The following is a 24809-nucleotide window of genomic DNA, read 5'->3' as shown; positions in this document are numbered from 1 at the left end:
TTTGGAGGAAATACTTGTTTGAGTCTTACTGAAACATCGTGAAACTATGGTTTGTTAAACAAAATATCAAATTGGGAATATTGGGAAATGTCTCCATTATAGCCAAAGATCTTCATTAACTTTTGTTTAATTAGTATTCAAAAAAGTAGATCCTTCTATGAATTTTTAAGCATGTAGGGGGAAAGCTTTTAGATGCTGATTTGTTGTTTAGAATTGATAAACCTAACATTGTTTCTGGCTTGTAAGATAGAAAAAGCTCAGAAAGTATTTATTTGCATTTTGCATATGGTATCCAAATGGATGATAATAGCCAAATGTTATTTCTGAGTTGTTTTTAATATTTTGAACATAGAAAAATATAATCTTAAAATAGTAATCTTATATTATGTAGATGTGAGTATAAGACTCCAAACAGACATTTGAATAAAATAAGACCTCATGAAGAATAAGTAACATCAAACAATTTTATGTTTTTATAATAATAATAGACAAACAATAGCTGCAAGATTTCATTATGCTATAAACGTTAATACTGCTGTTATTAAATTACAGGTTGTTTAATCTAAATGGATACCTACATTAGGCTGTAGAGCAACAATTTGAGAGGCAAGGTGGTCTTAAACAAATCTCTTTGAGATCTCAATCCCTCTGTCTGCCTGCCTCCTCCTTGACTATAGAGACTCAAGCATCAGACTTGTTTTGATTTACAAGCCAAATCAAAGCCCCGACACTTAGATAGGATAGACCTAGACGGCAGAGTTGACCTGCTGCCCAGCAAACCCCCAGTGCACTCAATTACATCATCATCCAAGCCATCAAAATGATCAGAGTCTTTGTTTATTTTTTTTTACACTGCAATCTTGATTTATAATGACAGCACAATGACATATCTAAACTAATTTTAATCTAATCATAGCCAGTCCTAATGACAATGGCCTGTGGGATAGATTTCAGTATGAGTAGCTAAGCCTGTCTAGGAACTTGAAGGTATAGTTGGCAGTTCAAGTTCTTATTACTGCAGCTTTACTGCGACAGGAAGTACAAACAGATAAATTAAGGCCAACTTCCATATGGCTACAGGATCTGCAATCACATCTGTGTGAGACAGACACCCTGTTAAAAATAGTATAAAATAAGAATTGCTGAAGTGGAAGTAGTCCCCTGTAGTCAGTGATTTTACAACTGAATACTCATATGCTGGAAAAGAGAAACTGCTTCTGCCTGAATCAGAAACACCATTAAATTGTATCTGTCATGATTTTCTTTGGTTCAGGACTGTCTTAATTAGATGTTACATAATTTTTAATTGAACCCACCTATAAAACCAGGTGCACAGAAACAAACATAAGCATCAGACACGTCTTTGCAGATGCTGGAAGCCCCACATGGCTGTGAGAGGCAGGCAGCAACATCCACTTCACAAACCTGACCAGTAAAACCTGATGAAGAACAAACAAATTTAAAAAATATGAATTTAATTATGACATTTAGTCTGAGAAAACAAGCACGACTTGTTGCTATGTACTTTTGTATTCTTACTTGGAATAGAGTAAAATATTCTAGTTACTTTGAAACCTTGTATCATACACAAATCAGCTTTAAATTAAACAAAAGAACTGTAAGATGAAGACGAAACAAGAGAAACTGATAAAATATCTGTCTTTTAAAAAAGTTTCAAATTCATATTTCTAATTTAGTAGTGGTAGGCACAGTCTTTATAAGTGCGTACTCATTTTTAGTAGGGTACTCTGTACACTCTAAGTAAAAAGCCCACAATGTTTACCAAGTGGAAAACAAAACAAAACAAAACAAAACAACAACAACAACAACAACAAAAAGTCCTAACACATTCTGTTATAAGACAGATACTGCAAGTTCTGCAAGTTCGGGCAGCTTATTGGTATTGGGTTTTTTTAGAATTAATTAACTCATAGTTCATAATAAATCTACTTTGGTGAAATACTGAGCACCCTTGTTTCACATTGAGGGTCATATATGCACAATTTGCCAATATATTCAAAGATAAAACATGAATCTAAACTTTATACTCAGGGTATTGGCACACTGACGATGACATCGGTGTCTCTAGCTATCTTGAAGGAGGAAAATCACATGGTTCGCAGATAACACCATCTTTGCTTTAGAGCACAATAGTTGCAAGTTAATATTGTTTCACTGTAAAATATTTTCAAATTAACTAAATAATTTCAATTTAATTGATACAAAGCAATAAAAAAAAAAGAAAAAAGAAATCAATTACTATTTGTGGAGGTAGGATCCAATCAGTGTATTACAATGCCAAGTTTTAAACTTCAGACACTTTTGTTTTAACAATTGTTAAGAAAAATCTGTGAAAGTAAAAGAAGTGTAAAGTCCTCTGCCCTCTTATTAATAGAACACTGGAACAGTTTCTAAAGACTTTAACATTCTTGCAAAAATAATATTTATTATAATGTAATGATTACACCATGAAAATCCACTGAAGACTTAAACCAGAAATTTGGTTCAGCAAAGTAAATATTAATTCCAACATTTTACAAGCTCAAATACTAAATCTAACTAAAAACCTAAACTTCACATTCATTTTCAAAAAGATTTATGATTGAATGCCTGCTTCAGTAGCACAGGTACTGCCAGAAGAGTCTAGTGTGCCAGCAAGTTGCTCAGTATTTAACCTTGAGTTCCTTAACAGTCTGTACATCAATGAGAAAAAGAAAAAAACTTTGGTCCAAGAAATTAAAAAAAAAAAAAAAAAAGAAAAAGATCTGTATTCCTACCATGTACAGCAATAGCTCTAAAATCTAAAAAGTAGCCTAATATATTAAATTTTAATAAGTGCAGATGCAGCATAGTAAACTACTACAAAAATGCAAAAGTTCAGTTCTGCTTAAGCCTAGTTTAGCATAGTCTTTAAATCAAAGGAAATGTAAACCATGTCCTTAGGGCACCACTGAAAAGCTCCTGATCTGGAAATGTTTTTAGTTTTGAACATCTGGTTAGATGAGGTAAGACAGCAACTTCTGACCATCAGGGTAAAATGCTGAAACATACTGAGCTGTAGAAATTCTGGCTTGTAAAACAAGCCTTTGAGGCATAAATACAAGACAATGCATATTAAAACTGCCCTGTGCATGCAGTCACTTTGGTTTTAAAATCAGTAGATGCAGAAAGGTGTCTTCAAGCTGTGTTTCTACTCCATCTGAAACACCCGCTGTGCAATGTTCTCACACAGCCGAAATCTTCCTCCCTGTTGATTGTTATTAAAAATTTAAGTATGTATCTCATTTTTGCCTTTGTAAATAGATGTCAACATCTGCTTATTGAAGTACTATGTGAAGCATAAAAATTAAGATAAAGAAATAAATTTGAAACATTTATCAATAACCATAATTGCTATGCACAGTCAAATGTATAACTGTGTATGTGATTGAGTTCATCATCAAAGTGGAGCCACCATGTAGAAAAGCCAATGAGTTTTTACTTCAGAAACTAAAAATAAATATGCATAACAATTCTAAAGATTTGAAATAAGAACCACAATTTATGTACGCTTTTACTTCTGTGTTTTCAATCTACTGGTACTGTTGCAGCATTGAGAAATATATCTAAAATCACTATTCTGACTAAATTCTTCATGACAAAAGAGATTTTTACCAGTCAGACTATGACACTTAAACTCTCCAGGGAGATCGCTGCCTTGTGATCCATTTTGACATAGCCCAGCCACACAGTGATTTATGAGAATTTCACTACATGGCTCCTTATATTCTAGATGGCAGGTACATCTGAAGCTATTAGATGGAACCTCACATTAAGGGTTATTGTCAGGGCCAGCAGGATCTGATGTGCATTCATTCACTCCTATTGAACAAGTATTACTTCTGGGGATATAGTTATACAGTTACTGCTAAAATTACAGTGGATAAAAACTTAAACAGACTGTCAAGGACAAATGTTAAACTTTTTAAAAGTAATATAAAACCCAAACAAGATTTTCTCTATCATAAAAATACTTGCACGCTAAGGGATGATTAATTTCTCCTTATTTGCTCTGGATATTAATAACATGCAAGCAATTTTTATTTATTTATTTTTTGCATTGGAAATGATTGTTACTATTTTTGTCATCTAATATCTGTAATACTTTTTTCTTAGACTTTCATATATAAAAAATGGTACATGTTGCAAAAAATACATTGCAAAATGTACCCAGTGCATAAGAGCCTAAGCAAACAGAAAAGTAATGATAACAAGGAAAAATCATCATCTCTAAATGGAGAACAGAAGGAAAAAAAAAAAAAAAAAAAAAAAAGCTGCCATTACCTCAGAAAATATAACAGGAAAGTATTGTGTTGTAATCATCTGCTCTAATAAATACATGTTACTGTGTTGAAGTCACCACTCACTGCTATAAAAGACACAGTGTAACATGCAATTTTCTCTGCTGTATCTCTCTTGCCTATGTGGTTTCTGGAACTCAGACATCAAAATCCACAATTCTAAGCAAAGACAATGAGAAATTCAGTTTGGTTTCAGTAACATAACAGAACTACTATCCAGAAGTTTTAAAAACATCATACTCGAAAATTAAAGAGATTGAGAAATGATGCTTCTGTGACCACGAAGACTTTTGTGAAAACCACCCATTTTCTACCACCAGGTTTCCTGATCTTACAATGACTGCCGTCTGGGAAATGGTACTCTGTTCCTGTGAAAATTTCAGGTGTCATTTAATCATAGAAAGGTTGTGGTTGAAAGGAACCTAGAAGATTATCTAATTCCAACACCCCTGCTGTGAGCTGGTCTAGCCTGATTTCCCAGGCTAGCTCAGGGGACGCGTCAAAACTTGTACTTATGTATACATAATCTGAAAAAGTTAAAACATACTGTAAGAGTGTCTCATTATTAGTATTTAGGGAGTTTGTACATCAGTTTCTTGACTAAGTATTCAATTTACAGAATAAATAGATAAATATTCCAAGAAATAATTATTTCAACAGATTTACAATTTTATAGAACTCAAGTTTGAAGGGAAAGTGTTTCAACTGTTTCAGAGTTTCTCATCTAAGTGGTAAGTTAAAGAATAAATGTCTTAGGCCAGAAGTCAGCTTTTATCCCATCACATCGGTATTTTTAGATTAAATAAGATTGAATTGGATACTCCTCAAAATCGTATGGTGTTTCTTTTTGCCAGTCACACATCTTAACACTGTACTTTAAATGACTGTGCTATGCTAAGCTTCAATGTTTTTTAAATCAACTTTCATCAGGCATGTAGGCAAGATTCAATCTAATGTGAATTTCAGAGATAAATTTTTAGATTGGCTACAACAAGATAGAGTGTACTTACAATTAAACAAGTGGGGCACTTAAGCAGGGCAGACACTGCCACACTGGCTGGGGTGGCCACAGCGTGGGCTGGGTCAGGTCACAAGCAACCCTGGATAACGCCTGATGTAGAAAATTCTTTTATAAAAGATGGGACTTCATAAACTGCTGATAACTATCTTCAAATTTCTCTATAGATCTGTGACCTTTCTGTCACTCTTCCTCTTTATTCTCTCCCCTGTCCACAATTTCTTTCTGTCAATGAGGGTAATGGGTGCATTCTGTACCTCTCTGAGCAGCCTGACTTAAATGACGGTTTCTATTGCATTGGACAAGCTGGACCTTAAGCCATAAAACTTAATAAGAAAATGTAAGAGAACTATTGTTCTACAATTTATTTATTTATTTATTTATTTACTTATTTATTTTCTTTCAAAAACTCCTCAAGCCCAGTTAAAGGGACACAAAGGCCAAATACAGTATCTAGTATTCTAGGAACATTTTTGTTCGTTCCAGTAAAAGATGGATTAGACCTAGAGAAAAAAGGATTAAGAAAAGAGATGAACTCTTTACATCTTATAGAAATGACAAGAAGACTTACAGGTATTACAACAGAAATTTGATTAGTGTACCACAGTGGGCAATTCCAGTTTCTCTTTTATTTACAATAAGAAGTCGCAGAATAAGTTTTTTCTTGTGACTGTGCTTGCTGCCTTGGATTGTGTCAAACTGTATCTTATCATTTTATGACATGGTGCATTGGAACATGACCTAATGCTATTTTACAATTGCAGAATGACACAGAGACAGAAGGAAAGGAAAAAAAAAACTTATAAAATAATAGTACTTATTCATTTTATCACAAGGACTGCAAAGAAGTCAATGCTTGTGTCTTCAGATGGAAGAATGTCAAGACGCACAGAGAAAAAGATGTGTGTCACAGTATCATATCATAACCACAGAATTATAGAAAGGCTGGGATTGGAAGGGACCTCAAGGATTATCAAGCTTCAACCTCCCTGCCACAGGCAGGGATGACCACTTCTAGTACTAGACCAGGTTTCCCAACACCCTATTCAACTTGGTCTTGAACACCTCTAAGGATGGGGCATCCACAACCTCTCTGGGCAGCCTGTACCAGTACCTCACCACTCTCATAGTAAAGAACTTAATACATATCTTGTTTCTTACTAACAACAGGTAATTCATCACCCTTCCCTAGGTTAGCACTTCAAATAATTTCTATGCAAAGCCTCAAGCATTTATACATTCCTTTGTGTGTAAGACAAAAATAAAGACTAAGAAGTTCACTAATAGTAATAGCTCTGATTTTCTGTGTCATTATACAATTCATCATGTCATATCACCTAATTAAACATAACTACACAATCTGAAAAATGACAGAACTGCAGCAGACAAATAAAGCTGAGTTACACAGACACACCCCTTTTCTCTCCCCTCCCCATAACAAAACAACTGTAGATGCTACTTTGGTGTTTTTTAGAACAAGTTCTCAGGATTCTTACAGAGATAAATAGTTCAGGATTATTATTATTTTTTTCTTCCTTGCCAAAGCACTGGGAAAAAATATAAGTTTATGTACCTAGAAAGTCGTTCAAGGCCTTTGAGGATAGCAGCTGATTTTCACTAATTATTTCTCACTGTGAACATTATCTACCCAAATATAACAGATCTGCAAGTTGGATGGAATGAAAAATTGGTTAGAATAAGGAGTCATCAGAAGATGAGTATTTAACAGCTTCTGCACTAGAGGCATTTTTTAGAAGTAAAAAACATCAATACTTCACTGGATCAGACTAATAATTTGTCTTACAGCACAAATTTTTTAGTTGCATCAAAAAATGAAGAGGTTAAGCATCTTGATTCTCACCTGGTCTACAGCACCTGTAATGATATTCACCCAAATTAAACTGATGGTACCTTAGCAATAGGAAAGCAGAGGCAGAGCCACATCTCTTACAGAGAAAAATAAGGAAAAAAAAGTCCTTGAAAAGCTTTTTCAGAAAATTACTTTGTAGAAGCATATTTCTTGGAGAACTTATGTTTTTTTATTCCTCTTTGTAGGCACTGGAATATTTCTATCTTGTATTTAATATTTTTTATTTAATTATAGAAATAATCACCCCTTTCACCTTGCTTCAGTAGTCAGTGTTTCAACAACATTTATAAGGAACAGCATATTTTGAAGTGGTTGTTGGGTTTTTCTTTATTTGCTTTTAACATTTTAACAATGTTTGTTTGTACTTCCTTTTGCAGCTATTACTTCCAGCGATGCATCTGCTGTATCTAACATCCTATTGGGAATCTTTCTCCTTGATGTAATATACCATCAAAAACTCTCAATTGTATATTGAGCTATTTATTTATTTATTTTTAAAGAATAGGAAATGTTTCTAATGAAAAGAATTAAAATGTAATGAATGATCATACCATAAAAGCGTACACTAATAATTCAAAACAGTGCTTCCTTAAAACCTGAAAAACATAACGGATTTTTCTTATTTGTCTGTGTGTGCATTCTCACAGCTTATATTTGACAATTTATTATGTATTTCTTAGAAATAAACACCTGTGCATTTCAATTAAAACTCTCTATATAAGCTGTTTTAATACAAAAGCAATAATTGTGATATAAACATCAATAGTAATAATTTAAATATACTTTTTTAACTTCCTAGTAATAGCACAAAACTCATCTCAATGTTTCTGAATATATTCATACACACACACACACACACACACACACACACATACATATATGTACAACTAACATGAACCTCTCAGTTATCAGCATAAGCAGTGGTCAGTGTTCCTGTCTTCCATCAGCCATAACTTGGAGGCACTGCTCGCCTCTCAGTATTCGTGTGTCAAGAATAAGGATATAGGAAGATGAGCTGCCCCCGACAGTGTGATTTGACACTCAGTTAAATGGAGAACTCTGAAGTGCAATAAATTAAATTTGTTACAGAAGGTAAGTTGAGTGCCTTAATTTAAATTAGAATTGCTTCTGAAGTGCAATATAAAGTTTGATACACAACTCATGTGTAAGATTTTATTTAAAAGTAAAATTCAGGAAGACAAGAAGACAAAAATAAAAACGCGTAAGCCTGCTATCCATAACACCCATGATATTAATGTTGGCAGACAAAGTTTTGTGGTTGAACCACTTCTTAGAATTTTTTGATAGAGCAACATCTTGGGCAGAGAAGAAGCAAAGAATTACTTTAGTTCATCATATATTTTCCAGTTTATCTGCTGTAACAATGAGACACTGTAACTATAAGATCCAAATATGAACCATCATTTCTCATCAGATAACAATACCAGGATACCAGAAAAAACTAAAAAAAACTAAAAAAATAAAAAACAAACCAAACAACAAGTTTGCTTCTAGCGACAGATGAGCTGAATAAAAAACAGTAAGTGATTCAAGAACATAAAGCAATAGCTATAGACTGATGAGGATCTGGCCAGGTGATTATACTAGCTGAAAAGCTCAATGAATTTATACAAAAGTTTCACAGCTTATTAATAATGCAAATATAATCACAGAAAGTTACAACTGAAACAGTGCTACTTTGGTTTGACAGTGAATTGTTAAATAAGGAGACTGTTTTAAAGAAGAGTAGGAAAGGACAAAGACAGAACAAAATCACAGATTGAGAATTAAATGAGTCTATAAAAATATCAAAGGAAAGGAAGAAATACCATCCAAACTGTTAATATTGCTAATAAGTGGCAGCAGACCAAAAACTTTTTTTTTTCTTTTTTTCTTTTTTTTCCCCCATATAAATACACTCCATAATTTATTTATTGTTTAGATAGAAGACTGCCAAACAACACAGCAGATCTTAACTCCAAAACCTTTAAATCTCTGATTTGAAATTTGAATATATTCAGACAAGTGTTGGACTTTAGCAAAATACCTACGTTTCAGAAACAGAAGTTTTGGAGTAGACAATTACATATTAACAAGATGCAACATGTAGATGTAATTGCAACTTACTAACTCAGGAGAAAGGCTGTAGTTTGATTATCACTTCAAATGTTTTGCAAATAGTATGATTTTAAGCATACTGATTAAAACATGAGGTTCTTTAGCTGCTTTCTGGAAAAGGATGTGTATATATATAAACAAAAACAAACAAACAAAAAAACTTTATATAATTTGTTTGTTTGTTTGTTTGTTTGTTTTAAACTTCTAATACCAGAAGGAGAAAATATAAAGGAGCCAGGGACTGGGCAGAGCAACAGGCAGACTGAAACTCAAACATCAGAAGATTTGAAGATGAAGAAGTCGGACACAAAAAACAACAACAAACAAATAAACTCCAAATACTGGATTGTGGATTTACTCATGCCCTTACCTCACCACACACATGCAGATACTAAGTTTCTTTCATGATAAGCAGAAAGGTTGAGTGCTCCAGCTTACTGATGAATGCTTCACTCCTTATCATCACAGAATCTCTAAGTGGGATGAACACATTACTGGTATCGTTCTCTTTTAAGGAAATGTGTTGTATTGCTCTTCTGTAGACCAGTTCCTCAGGTAGTTCTGGGAGGTATTTTCAATCAGAGTGTTCGAATTCTAAAACACTCATGTTTACCTTCTTCTGTCTAGCTATGCCTGACAACGCATAAGAGGAATGAGGAATTCATTATTATTCTAGTCACCATTTATTTAGAACTGACTTCTGTGGCAGAAATACTTGCCTCTGTACAGTGACTGCAAATAGGCAGACTTACACTTCGTAGTGTGTTCAATTTAACTTGAGCATTTTTTTCCACAATATAGTTGCTTTGTGATCTTTTCTCTTCCCTGCTACAGTGAACAAAGTTTAATATCTACAATGTATGCCTTTGAAGATAAGCTGAAAACTTGAAAATACAAAGTTTGAAGGAATGTGCCATCTTTAAAAATAATTTTAAAATATCTATTCCCATAACAAATATGCATTGATTATACAGTGTTAGAAGGGCACTGGTATCAACATGAGACTAGTAATTAATTGTGTTGTTTTTTTTTAATAGCAATGTATACTTATCTATACCACTATATGTTTTCTATAGCATGTAATACTCTCCAGATATTTCTTCACAGGAAATGTACTAATAAATACCTTGAGTGTTCTTCCTTTTCTCAAATCCATGAGTATCTTACCCGAATCCCTTTTTTCCTCTCACCAAGGACAGTACTCTAAATAAGCCCAGATACTCTTATACATGCATTCAGTTGTTCATGCAGCTAATTTTGATTGATTACATTGCCCCCTATCATTATGAAGGTTTTGCCCATTCTGACCTTGTTTCACACAAGCATATAGACCTACTTATTTTTCTACAAAAGGTATAGTTATGTTGTCTGTGCATACTATTGATAAAAGGATCACACAGTGGAAAACTAGAATACCCCATTGATAGGGTATGTTAGTCAGTAGCTCACTGTCACACTTTTTTTTTCTTACCTCTTCCAGAAGAGGAATCAAACAAACCTTCAGTGGAGTAAACAATGGAGCTTTCTTATACTGGGGCTATCAACACAAACAACACACAAATCTAATTCCTCTGGTAAATGCTGTAATCAGATTCTCATTGTCCACAAAGATTACATGAACACAGAAAAAAATCAGAGTTTATCCATATGTTAAAAGGAAATAAGTGACTTTCTAGAGTTGATTCACAGGTTTACCTGTTTGAATAATAAACCTTAGTTTCCTGATATTTTTCATTATTTTCTTTTTTAATGTCAGAGGTAATCTTGCTTCCTGTTCCCTATAAATGCATCAAATCAGCAAGAGACACTTAAAAGACAACATATCGATTAATGTATCATATGATGAAAAATAAAAATGCAGAGATGCCAAAACAGTCATATATTAAAAAAAAAATAATAAATAGGTATCTTTTGAGTACTAAATCCTTTAAAGAATAGTATAAACTTGTGAATTTTGCAATACAACTGTAAAGATTTGAATAGTATCTTTAAAGCAACGGCATAATAGTTAGAGAACAGATATTTCCAGTCCATTCTGCTACTGCTTGTACAGTAGTTCTGGAAATGAATAGACTCAAGCTGAGGGCTGTCATGGTAATACTTCTTCACCTGGAAAATTGGTAATAAGCCATTAAAATATTTCTTAACAGATTACTGTTTTGTCTGCTTTTGTTAACAGTAACTCAATGTTTTGTTATCCACTTCGAAATAAATAATGCTGTTTCTATTAGAAAAAAAACATCTACAAATTAGGTTACCTCTGTTAGGGTTGTAGGATAAAACTGACACTACAAATGAGCTGCTAATCAATAGGAAAAAAGAGTTTTTATTTTTAGCCACATAACTGACAGCACATTTTTGGAAAAAATGGAGGAAGCCAAGCAATTTTTTTTAATTTTTTTTTTGTTCTATTGCAAGAAGTTTTCACTTATCTCTGTCATAAAGCACTATACAGATAAAGATAAGAACACAGAAAAAAAAATTGTTAAAGAAAGTAACTTAGTAAGGCTGTTAGACCTAATAAGTTCAGCTTCTTTTACAACAGTGCAAAATTTGCCATCTCCATCATATTTTCTCTTACTTCATCACAGCCTCCCTTACAACCAAAGCCTAGTAAAAAGGTTTCTCTATGAACTTTGCAAAGTATGTTGCACTTCCCATTTACTCTTAGCTTTTCACTTCCTGTTTTCATTACAGTGCCTTCAGCTTCCATATTTTTCCTTCCCCCCCACTTTATACTTCATCACACTGCCTAGAATGCTGGCATGTAATGATTTGCATTCCTCAGTTTCCTTATCCTTTTCTTTATTTCTCATCTATTGAGAAAACTATCTGTAGTTAAAAGCTCTATCTATTGCAAGGAACGTAAATAATAGTCTTGTTTTATCTGTTTTTGATTTACAAAAAGAAATATATTTTAGTCTGAGTAAAAGAAGGTGACTGATTTATGTAACGAAATTTCAACTATGTTGAAACTGCAGAGTTTTGTCTGTTGTCGTATATCTACATCAACTTCTTAAAGAAATCATAAAAGTTACATTCAAAAAATTAAAATTTTACTCTGCTTCTGTGAACAGTATAAACCAGCAGAAGGCAAAGGTACCACTGCATTATGGAATACAATGAACTCTTTGAACACAGTGCATCTGTGCAATTACATGACCGCTGCAGTAATCACTTGCTGTATTTCTTTAGAAGCATTTTGTTCGAATAAAACTTTTCAAATTTCTCTTTCAATTAGAATTATATGTCAGGGTTTCTATAAAACAGTACAGTGTGTATGACAACTGAAAACAAGAGTATAACCATTTCAAATCTGAAAATTTAAAACTGAATATAGTGCCATTTTATCCTTCTAGTGAAAATAATGCAAATAGTGAGGAGTAGGTACATTTTTAATATGATTGACAGGTCTTGTATATACCATATTATTTTAAATGCCTGCACATTACATGGCTAAAAAGCAAAATAATGTTGCATTACAAAATTATTGAAATACCTGTTATTTTTGAAAATGTAAAACAAACTGATGTTGCATTTCCACTGACTTGACATTTACAGCTTTTCATCTTGTTAGCAGCAAGCAACAATTTCAATGCAATTCCCTACAGCAGAACGGGCTTGAACTAAAGTCAAGAGCTGCTCCAATAGTAATGCCTCTTATTTTAATGCTGGTCCACAGCATCAGAGGTGGGTGTTGGTGTTACAGAAGTAAGGGGTGAACATTCCCACAACTCCTTTATGTTTTGTTGCTGTGTGACAGACAGCAGTAGAGGGGAAATCTGACACAGAAGTGCACATGAAGCAACAGTGTATAATTCTTCACATAGAAAAAACTGTACCCAGTGATGCTCACTGATGCTTGCTGAATGTTTATGGAAACCAAACAGTGGATGCAAGCACAGTGAAGTGCCAGGCAATTCATTTCAGCAGAGACAACAGCAACAGCAGGTCACATTCGCTTGCATAGATTTTTACAAGCATGAAATCATAGAAATGCAGGCTCTTATTCATCAGTAGCAAAAGCACATAGCTAATGGTGACAACTGCATTGAAAAAGTGTTTTGTAGCTGAGCATGCGCACTATCAAGTAGTTTTATCGTGCTCTTTCTCTCTCTTGCAGTTTCCTCTTATTTATTTCCATGGCATTACTTTTTGAAGGTATTAATATATATAAGAAAAAAGTCCATTGAGATGGGTTGAGAAATGGATGGACTAAAACAGTATACTAGGTGATGAAGGATAAAGACAGTTAATGAGTGAAGAAAAAGTGGAAAATCAAGTGGTGCAAAGACATTCCAGTCACCACCCAGCTCCAGCAGACCCTTACCTAGACAGTCAAGAACTACTTTTACAAACTATATCCACCCAGACTTATTGCTGAACAAAACATCACACAGGATGGAATACCTTTTTAGCCAGTTGGAGTCAGCTCTCCAGGCTGTGTCCCCTTCTTACACACTCTACACCTTCTCAATGGCAGGGCAGTACAAGAAGCTAAAAAAGTTCTTAGCTTTAGTGCTCAGCAACAGGAAAAATAAGTCTGTGTTATTTACCTTGTTTTAGTCACAGGTCTAAAGCACACATCCACTGAGGCTGCTGTGAAGAAAATTAACTTCCTCAAACCAGTTTGTACACAAAGCCAATCAATTCTTTGCTTGAGAGGAATAGCCATTAATGACTCGTGTTTTTGTAGTCTTTCTCCAGGAGTGGTTGTTTTTTTTTATAAGGAGGAGGATACAAATTTTTTAAATTAGTTGTTTCTTAATTCTAAAATAGTCTTTTACTTAAAGAAATAGTATCAGAGAAAGAGGAATAAGATTTAGAAGGTAAAGATAAGTACTGGTTTTTTTTTCATTTTCAGGATTCCGGCCTGTTGTAGAACAGGTTTGGTGGTTCTGATGGGGTAAACATCCGCAGTTCTAGGTTTTGTCCTTGATCCCCAGATGAGACAATTTTACTTAGCCTGATTATCACCTTTGATCTGTCAGTCTCTTAGTTTGAGGCTAGCACCTATCAGCATCCTGTCTTATTAACATAATTGGTTTTGTCTGACATTTCTGCTGAGACATGCACAAAATTATAGCAACCACCCTCACACAGCAACATCTGAGTTTCACAAGGACATGATTTATTCAGCATGTTTAATATATCTTTTTAGAAAGCTGAAATAAAACACACTTACTTGTACCATGCTTAAACAGCATGGTAGTTAGGGTAGGTGATACAAAGGAAAGAGGACAAGTTAACCATTACACCACAGAATGAAAAAGCAAATAATGGAACTGCATGATTATGTTTTTGTAGTCCTTCTTTAACAAACACTTCTGAATACTTACAAGTTTTATTTTTGTATTGGGTACATCTGGCAAGGTTTTGGTAGTGAAGGGGTGTGCAGGGTCAACCTCTGTGAGCACAGTCCAGCACTGTTCAGTGTCATAACAGAGCCAGCTCTAGCTGCTCCAAAAGGGACGCACCACTGCCAGAGCCAAGTCATGAGCAATGCCTGGAGAGTGCATTTAAGGCAGGGAAAAAAATGCTGTGCAACTGCAGCTGGGAGAGAGGAATGAAATATGTGAGAAAAGCAGCCCTACAGGAATAGAGATCAGTGCAGAAGGAGAGCAGGAGTTACTGCAGATACAGAGCAGAAGCTCCACACAGCCTAGAGAGGCCCACGGGCACTACACAGGGCAGAGCTCCATATGCAGTAATAGAGGAGCCTATGGTGCAGCAGTGGATGAAGCCTGAAGGGCAAAGCCCACAGATACTCCCACAGGAGCAGCCTGGACAAGAGCTGCAGCCTGAGGAGAGCAGTCTGCAGTGAAGGAGCTGCTGCCTGTGGGGACAGTGTTGGATCCCAGCAGCATGGTGCCACATTGGAGCTGTGCTGGGGGAGCTGCAGCCTGGGGACTGCATCCTGCTGGAGGGACCACAGAGGAACAGCAGAGATAGTCTGCAGCCCCCATTCCCTACTTCTCTGCACCACTCTGGGGGAAGAGATAGAGGACAGTGGATGAAATGTTTTTAGCATGCCTTTTCTCAGTGCTCTTGTCTGCTAAATAATAAATTACATTAATGTCCTTTATTCTGAGTCTGTTTTCCGTTTGACAATAACTGATGATTGATCTCCCTGTTCTTATCTCAACCCACGAGCCCTTTTCTTGTTGTATTTTCTTCCCCTGTTCTGTTGAAGAAGGGAGTAAGAGGGTGGCATGGTGTTGGTTAGCTGCCCATCAATGTCAAACCTCCACAATTCTTCATAAAAGATGACTCACTGTCATAGTTAGTGCTAGCTTTAAAATAATCCTTCTTTTCTCCTAGGCTTTCTGTGACTAAAATATGATATGCATGGTAACAAATAAGTGACCTTTAATTTGGTAAAAGCTTCCATATAGAAGTGGAATGAACAGTCAGACCTTCTACAGTATCATGTTATAAGTGAGGGATATATCTATTACAAAACAACTGTAAACTGTAACTGCAAACCATAACAAGATTCTCAAAAACACAAAGGAATTTTCCTGTGTAGCCTACTGCAGGGAACCTGCTTTAACAGGGGGTTGGACTAAATGATCTCCAGAGCTGCCTTCCAACCCCCACAACTCTGAATTTCCAGAAAGTAAGAATAAACATAAACATTCACAAATATCAGAGAAAAGAACAAAGTCTAGCTGCATCTCTTCCCCAGGTGCTCAATCACCAATTGAAGCCATGACCTAACAGGTCCTGTACAGACTTCCTTATCAGGCCACTTTTGAAATTAAAGCAAAAAATAATCACTACAACTTTTAAGTTAAAGATGATTGTGTAATAGCAGTGTGAAGGAATGAATAATTTCATAATTATTTCCTAGCTGTTATCCCAATGATTCACATCATTTTTTTTCCAGGCATAGGATGTAACAGTTTTCCTGAAGTCTTTCCAGAAGTAAAAACTTTCAAATATAAATTAAAAGAACTTTCAAATATTAATAAACTTTTACTTCATAATAACAGTTGCCAGAAAGGTTTGAAAGGAAGCACAGTCTTATTTCATGGTACAGTAAACTTTAGAACAGGGAAACTCCCAGTAAAGAATTTAATTAATGGTTTTTCTCTGTGTGAGTTCTCTTAAGCAGAATTATACTTCCTTGATTCAACATGCTAAACTGAACAAAAAATTTATTTTACATTGAATCTAACAGCCCAAGCACCACAACTGACAGGAATTTCTGTTTCAAAATCAGTCTTCTTTAATGATTATGCTAATCGTGCACTAATACCACTGGGGAAAAAAAAAAAATATCTATATATATTTATGCATACAGTTATCTTTAGCAGGGATGATCATGTAATGGTTTGGGTTGAAAAGGACCTTTTAAGATCATCTAATTCCACCCCCCTGCTATAGGCAGGAACATCTTCCTCTACACCAGGTTGCTCACAGCTCCATCCAGCCTGGCCTTGAATGCTTCCAGGGAGGGGGCATCCACAGCCTCTCTGGGCAACTTGTTCCAATGTCTCACCACCCTCACAGTAATGAATTTCTTCCTAATATCTAGTATAAATGTACCCTCTTTTAGTTTAAAGCCATTAAACATGATACATTTTTGTGGCATCAGTGGAGACAGAAGATGTGTACTAGGTGTTTTTATCTTTTACAAAACCTTACAAGAAAATAACTTGTAAGAACATAAGAAGCATCCTGTGCCATCAGTGTAATTTTGCATCTAGATCAAAACCTTCTAAGAGAATTTATATGAAAGGCTATTTAGTGAGAGCATATTAGCCTAGTCATTTCCAGTAGTCTGCTCCCTTTGAAATCTTCAGTATTCAGATGTATTAAAGATGTCAGAGCATACATTAGTGTGCACTTAAAGCCTCTTTATTTTAGCGTTTGGCTAATCCATTACCAAACCTTAAAATTAAAATTGTCTAATTACATCACATTTAAGGTAACAAATTTAGAAAAAAAATGGCACTTTTTGAAAGCTCTTCACCTGCTTTCAGTTTTGCCACTGCCTTCACAAATTTCTTCAAAGCTTCTCAATTTTCACAGTATCACAGTATCACAGTCTCGTGTGGGTTGGAAGGGACCTTAGAGATCATCGAGTCCAACCCCCGGGATTCGAGCCCCTGTGTAGCGGAGCGGCACTTCTACCACTTGTGCCACAGGGGGGATTTGAACCCGGGCCTACCGGTGTTGCAATGCGGCATTCCTACCACTGCGCCACCAGGGCACACTTTCTCTCATCTTCTTCTTCTACAAACTTGCTTTACCATAAGGCAACTGCTCTGTTTCAGTGATCATCTTTCTCACCTTTCTGAATACCTTCTGCACATACCAACATCTTTTAAATTGATATTTCCTTAAATTCCAGTTAACTGGAATAAAGTATTCTTAAAATGGAGGAAAGATCCCTTATTCAGTAATACGCTGATAAAATATTTTATTCTGGAAGTTAAATCCTCACCATCAGTAAGTCCAAGTGTGTGGGTTTTTGTTTGTTTTTTACAGTATCTGATCAGATTTTTCCTGTGTTCCAATTCATATCCGTTACCTCATCTTACTTTGATATTGAGCTCTTGGAAGTCCTTGTATTATCACATGCGGGAGTGGTAATCTTCCTCCCTCCTGTGCCCACCCCGTAGATGTTCCCTCAAAACTTTCTTCAGGGTGAGAATGTCTAATTCAGATACACAGAACTGTAGACGGAATGAAAGTGACTTCTGAAGATCACCTAGCCTATGTCTCCTGCTAAAGCAGGCTTCCTACAGTATGTTGTATAGGAAAGTTTCCAGGCAGGTTTTGAGTATGTCCAGGGAAGGAGAAGAATCCACATGATGCTTTGGTAACACCATTTGTATGAAGATTGACTTGTCCTGCTTCAGCTGATGCTGGAGTCTACCATTTCTGCAATCACTACAAAGGCCTCAAATCCTTAACACAGTTTCAGAACTCCTCCTATACATTTACAAAACTTTCATTTCCTACACTCTAGCAGCTATGCTCCTTCCTACCAAGTTATAATTGCTCATCAATAACCAGCTGAGCAGGTGCTTGCCAGTCCCCAGTTAGCAGTAAGGTAATGACTGTGCTCACTTCTTAAAAGGGAAACAGCTACCACATGCAGAACTTTCTAGAACGTTTTTCTCCATCTAAGTAACCACCTGCCAGAAGATACTCTCTGGAAGTGTGGAAAAATTACTATAACAGCTACTTATGTCTCTGTTAGCTATTCTGTTTCTCTAGTAATAAACCTCACAATAGGTAGCTGTTATACATTATTTATCTTCTTTTATTTATAAACTGCCTTGCTTTCTTCTTTCAAATCCAGAACACATATGCATAACTGCCTTTTTAGCATCTAAATCATTAATTTTCATCCTGAATATTGTAGCTGTAATAACTCTTCATAAAAACTATATCTAACAAGTGATCAAAACATAACTGGAAAATATATGTAGTCTGAGAACTCATATTAGTGCCTTTTACATCATTTTAATATTCTTTTCATGCGCATGATCTCAGTATTTCAGTCCTGTAGAGCAGCCAGATGCTTTCATACTTCTTGTTGTGTTAATGATTGCAGAAAGGAAACTAATCTTTGACAAAATGAGGTGCGACATTAGGTTTTGGTGCTAAAGAAAGAGAAATGAAATGTAGTCACAGTCTTTGCCATCTGAAAAGTAAAAATAACCTAATATAACAATCAATCTTAACCAATTAACTATTTTAATAAAGTAAAACAAAAATGACATAACAGATTTTCTGCATCCTGAAATTCTCCCTGGAGACTCCAAGATTTTAAAAGAGGTTGTTTGTGTGTGCATGTATAATGCACACATTCACTTACCTCTATATTTACTAACACTTATTTTTTATGCATCTATTGATGTTATTTTTATGGATGTATGCTGTGATTTAGTAACAGTGCTAGCAGTGATTGTTATTCCTACATTTTACACTTCAATACATTTCAAGCAATTTAAACATTAGATGAAATGGCTTGTATGTGATTCTTAAATCTCTAACATAAAAAAGCCACATAATTTTTAAAAGAACGTAATAATTTTAACCACTTCCTTTTTCTGTTCATTACAAAGAAATATTTCTGTTTAAAAATAAGCTTGATCCTCTTACTACTACATTGCTGACTTGACATGATGGAACAAAGTTTAATTCAAGTGCCCTAGCACTATGAAAGAACAGCAAATGAAAAAGCCCTGCATTTTCTTAGTTTAGTTACTTCTTTCCAATCACATGATAATTAGCTGGCCCTCAAATAAGAAAGCAGAAGGAAAAATAAATAATTGGATATCATACAATTATCACATTTAAATGAGATTGTTATATTAAAATGTATTACAGTCCTATGTATAGAAGCTGGTCTATAACATCAGTCGAGCTTTACAGAAAACAAAACAAAACAACCAAACAAAAACAAACAAACAACAACAACAACAACAAACACAATGAAGTATGTAAGTTCATATATTTATAGGGTACTGTGCATATGATAATAATTATCCAAGCCTACTAAAACAGAAAAAGATGGATCTGTTATTGTTGATGGCTTCATTTCAGTTATTAATAGCTTCTCTCTTCAGTGCAAGCAATACTGATTACATCTGCTATTTAAATTGTCATTTTTTTCTTCAGTAAGAAATTTCTAAAATCAGTTTTCCAAGTAGAAAAGAAGGAAACCAGAAGGAGAAGTGGAAAATTAATTTTAGGAAAGGTTCAGAAATGTAGAGTTCTTTAAAGATTCTTCAGTGAAGAACACTGATATTCCGAGACTCTTCATTCAGCATTTCACAAGGCATAGTTTCTGGGATCCAGGCCGTGTTTTCTAGGCAAATTCTGGTGGCATTAGCGTCATAACAATTGTCAAGTACACTCAAAAGAGTGCCTGCTGAGTCCTTCTCTCTTTTCAAGCAAAATAAATGACTTTAAAAAGTTTAGATCTTTGATCTTATTTTAAAACAAAAAAACTAACAAACAAACCTATATTTATTTCAGAAATACCACAGAACATTTCTCACCAAAATAACACCTGACTTCTTACCTGGCAAACAGCTGCAGTAGAATTCACCAATCAAATTGTGGCAATGGCCTCCATTGTGGCAGGGCTTGAAGGCGCATTCATCAATATCTGTGGAGCAATTTTTGTCTGACAGAAAAGAAAATGAAACATTAATACTATAAATCATGCTGGGTTTGGGAAAGCGGAAAAGCTACTGCACAGTACAAGTGACAACTGCATAATTTAACTTTTCCAGGTTTGAAACACTATTTTATTTCTGCTTGACAACTTTAAAACTAGAGCTGTTCATACATCATAGCTGATAGTTAACAAATTAAACATTATAAAGGAATAAGTATGAGCTACACTTGCAAATGTATTCTTTGTGTATTCTAGCATTACATCTCAACACTGTAATTACTGGAACTATCAGCCACATTTAGAAAACTTTTTAATAGCCTCAGTAACAATAATAATAATAAAATCTAATTTGCTTCCTTACTTAGATAAATAAACCCACTTCTTAGAACGGAAAATCTGAAACAAGAGAAAAAAAAAATGTGGGAGAGAATTGAGAAGACATATAAAAGAGAATATTTAGAATACAATGTAATATGTAAAAACAATTAACTCATCAATATACCAAAGGAAATCCACAGCCTATCACACATCTGTTGGGCACTGAATAAATTTAGAGCAAGCTCTGGAATGCTATCAAGTAATTATACTGGGATCTTTCTGATCCAAAAACAAGAGTCAACTGCAGACAGTGGAACAGCTCCAGTGACGAAGAAGGAAAGCTGATTTAGGTGTTTAGATAGGTAGGCCAGATGGACTTCATCCTCTTCATCCTTAGGTATGTTGCTGGTAAAAACTTAGTTTTCTTTGTGAACTTGGAAAAGATATTTATAGTATCTAAAAATACCATGATGTCACCCTTTAAAAAGGGAGAAAGATGAGTGAAAGATCCATTTGGGTAATTTCAGTTCCTGTAGAAAACATGGGAAAAAACAAGCAAACAAACAAAAACTGCTTTATTGTAAGATACTAGAAATAAAACATGATTTATCCATAATGAGTTCCATATACACAAATCAATTCTATTCTACACCAGCATTATTGTTCTAATTGATTAAAATTAAAAAGTGTACATTTTAGTCCAAATCTCAGCAGTGTTTCTCCTATCTCACGTGACACTCTGATAACCAGACTAGATAGGTGTAGTGGAATTCCAGGGTCACAGCCTGAACCAGTGGGAGAGCTGGGAGAGTGAGAGCCTGGAGCAGTGGGGTGGGGGGTCTGAAGCCACTCTACTTCTGTGCAGTCTGAGTCTGCGCGGGTTCCCCCCTTCCGCCCTCCCTTTTCTCCTGCAGCACGACTGTACGAACAGGGGAGGGTCACATTCCTCAGCTCGTCTCTTTCTCCAAGCTGTTAACTGGAGGGGTGTGTTCTTTCTGATATCTTTTCCTATAGTGCCTATTTCACAAATAAAGGCTCTATCATTGCCCTCATTTGTCCTACAATAGGAATGACAAGACATTATTACTAAATTAGTAAAAGTTGTTAGAAATTCACATTTGTATATTAGTTATCAGCATACTTCCAAAATGGATGAAAAAAAATTGCAGAGATTCTAGAAGTGGCCTACCATGGAACAAGTTCCACTCAAGAATTTCAACAACAATCTGAATGGTGGACATTAGAATAATCTACAAAAATCAAGTTGGAGAACAGGATTAGAAGTCTTCATAAATACTGATTGGAGACAAAGTTTCTTTTTTTCAATAAGAACAAGTAAAAGGTATCATGTGTCAGATCATAAGTTAAGTAGGAGAAAAAAAACAAACAAACAGAATTTTGTTCCAAATCAGATGTGTTATAGAGAAAGAACATAGCCAGTTAGACACAGAAATTAATCCTTCCATTCTTGTTTGCCTGGAATAAAGCTTCGTTTGGAGTACTTTGCACTGTGCAGTGAGCTGAATTAAAGAATAGAATTAGAATTACAGAACATCCTGGGTTGGAAAGGACACACAAGGATCATCAAGTCCAACTCATGCCTTCATACAGAATATTATGAAAATTAAACTCTGTCTCTGAGTGTGTTGTCTAAACACTTCTTGAACTTCACCCAGCTTGGTGCTGTGACCTCTGTTGAGGAAATGAGGTCGAGAAGAGTATTCAAAAAATAACAAAGAACTACAAAACATGACCTCTAAGGAAAAAAGAAAAGCAAAAAATGAAAAGCTGTAAAACCTAAATAGGGAAAGTTTGAATAGAAATGCAATGACAGTTATTGAATAAGAAAAGGCCTTTGGAAATGTCTTTAGTTCTCCATTTTCATAGCCAACAAAATAAGAAGAAATGCATTTAAATTGCTGTGAGAGAATGTCAGATTAAATGTTAAATAACTTGTAGTGCTGTCATGGTTTTGTAATTTTATAATTTTGCTATCAGTATTCCACATCATAACATCATGTCAAGTATGGATACTTCTGTTGAATGTGCAGTCCACAAAAGAAGACTACATATCCCAGAGAACAACAGGAGTAACAATAGTCACGGGACCAGGACTCTATATAATCTCGTTCCCAGCTGGAGTGCCCTCCTTCTTCTCTCGAACTTCTCGGAGAGTGGGAAGCGTTCCAGCCGTGTCGCCTAGAGTTCACAGTAGGCCTCTCGGTTTTCGGAGACTCTCTCTCTCTGTTTCGTTCGATTTTGTTAGCCTTAATTATATATTATATGTGTTATCTTGCATTTCGATATCATATTTAGTAAAATAAGTTTTTCCTCCTTAGATTGTCACTGTTTTATCCCACTCCCCTTTTCCCCTCCTTTCCGGGGCCCGGGGGGGGGCGTGGGGTGGCTTCCCCTGTCACGGGCATAGGTAAATCTAAGTAACCCGTGACAGATTTTTTGGTGGAGAATGCGGGCATAGAGCTTTTTAGCTTTTAGAACAACTCTCTCTTTGCTCTTAAAGAGCTTCGTTACGGGAGTGTTCGGAGTGTTATCTTTCCGTAGCTGCTCACGGAGAACGTGACCTTGAAATACCAGACAAATTGTCAACATTAAGGGCTGCTGCACATTCTCAGCATTGCTATCTAACTTTTGTGTAGAAAACAAAGGGATTTCTTTCTCCCTTAGAGCAAAGCTAGCTAGCTCTGACTTTTACAGAGCCTGCCAGCTATGAATCCACTCTTCATCCCAGTTGCTCTGTTTAAGGGATTGAAAGCAATTATGATCTTCTTAAAGTATTGGTCAACTATTAACACCATAATTTGGTGTTGTGGAATTGTGCAGATATATAGCCTAATAAGGTGGATACTGATGGAGACACCTGCCTGGTACTTTTACGAGATGTGGTATGGTCAGAATTTTGGCATCTACACCTCAGATGCAATTGTGAATCTTACTAACACTTGCATCCCAGATGGAACAGGCAATTTTACAAATACTTGCATCCCAGATGGAACAGGCAATTTTACAAACACCACCATTTTAATTCATTGTACAGGCTAAAAAAACCCTTTTTATTTAGGTTGTACTCTCAGATTTCCACACGCTTTTCAATAACTGAGATAGGGTTCATACTTGCATTCATGTTATCACTATCAATGCATGCATATGATGTTCCTATGCATTCGTTCTATGCGGAGTCTCCTCCAGAACCAGAGAGAATGATGACTGGCAGGGAATATGGAAAGGTTTAGGAAAAGTCTATAGAAGCATGGGGACCCGCAGTGTCATGGGATTTCACTCTTGAACACCTAATGGACCCTAAGAAATTAAGTGAGTATTTGGGTCAGAGATCTAAGGAGGTAAACCTTATGTGGGGTTTTGGCTTATTGCATACCGTGCTTTGTATCATACTATTCTGGAGAGAGAGAGTTTCCGATCTGAGATTCAAGCCCAAGTTAATTCTGATCAGTCACAGGAGGCATCAGTAGCAATATCAGTTGCCCCTGTGGAAGGCAAGAAATGGAAACGGGTGTCCACGCGTCTAGAACGAAAAGAAGGAGAAGCACAGGGGGGGGCAGCAGAAGACCCAGGTGCCGGGCATGGAGCAGTTACCGAAAAAGCAAAGGCAAAACAAGAGGCATGAAGAAGAGACTGATGATGAGGAGGAAATCACCTATTGTCGACCTCTGAAGCTGACTGAAATCCAAGGCTCAAGAAAGGAGTTTACACGGCGTCAAGAGTGAAGGTATCCTTGCTTGGTTGCTTCGCTGCTGGACAATGGGCCAACAGCTTGTCTCTAGATGGTAATGAAGCTCGCCAACTAGGAAGCATTGCCCAAGATGCAGGTATCGACAGAGGGATTAGCAGATGTTCGGATGGAGCTGCTACTCTCTGGTTGCGGCTGTTAGAAGCCGTGAGAGAAAGGTACCCCTATAAGGATGCTTTGAAGCCTAAATTTGATAGTTGGAATACCGTCCAAAAAGGTATTCAGCGCCTGAG

The 24809-nt window shown here is 35.7% G+C and overlaps 1 protein-coding gene across 2 annotated transcripts in view; it reads right to left on the bottom strand.

The window, feature by feature from the left end:
- The window catches only part of EYS (eyes shut homolog), a 771550-nt gene that overhangs the window by 487663 nt on the left and 259078 nt on the right, over nt 1-24809 (bottom strand). For both annotated transcript variants that reach the window (XM_015859149.2, XM_032443873.1), the window contains exons 15-16: nt 20394-20498; nt 1317-1439 (exon numbers count right to left, since the gene is read on the bottom strand). In XM_015859149.2, the coding sequence (XP_015714635.2) occupies nt 1317-1439; nt 20394-20498 (228 nt within the window). The remainder of the gene's footprint in view (nt 1-1316; nt 1440-20393; nt 20499-24809) is intronic.

This window comes from Coturnix japonica, chromosome 3 (genome assembly GCF_001577835.2).
Source record: "Coturnix japonica isolate 7356 chromosome 3, Coturnix japonica 2.1, whole genome shotgun sequence".
Lineage (NCBI taxonomy): Eukaryota > Metazoa > Chordata > Aves > Galliformes > Phasianidae > Coturnix > Coturnix japonica.
The sequence above is the reverse complement of the archived record's forward strand: the minus strand, read 5'-3'. Positions and strand labels throughout refer to the sequence as shown.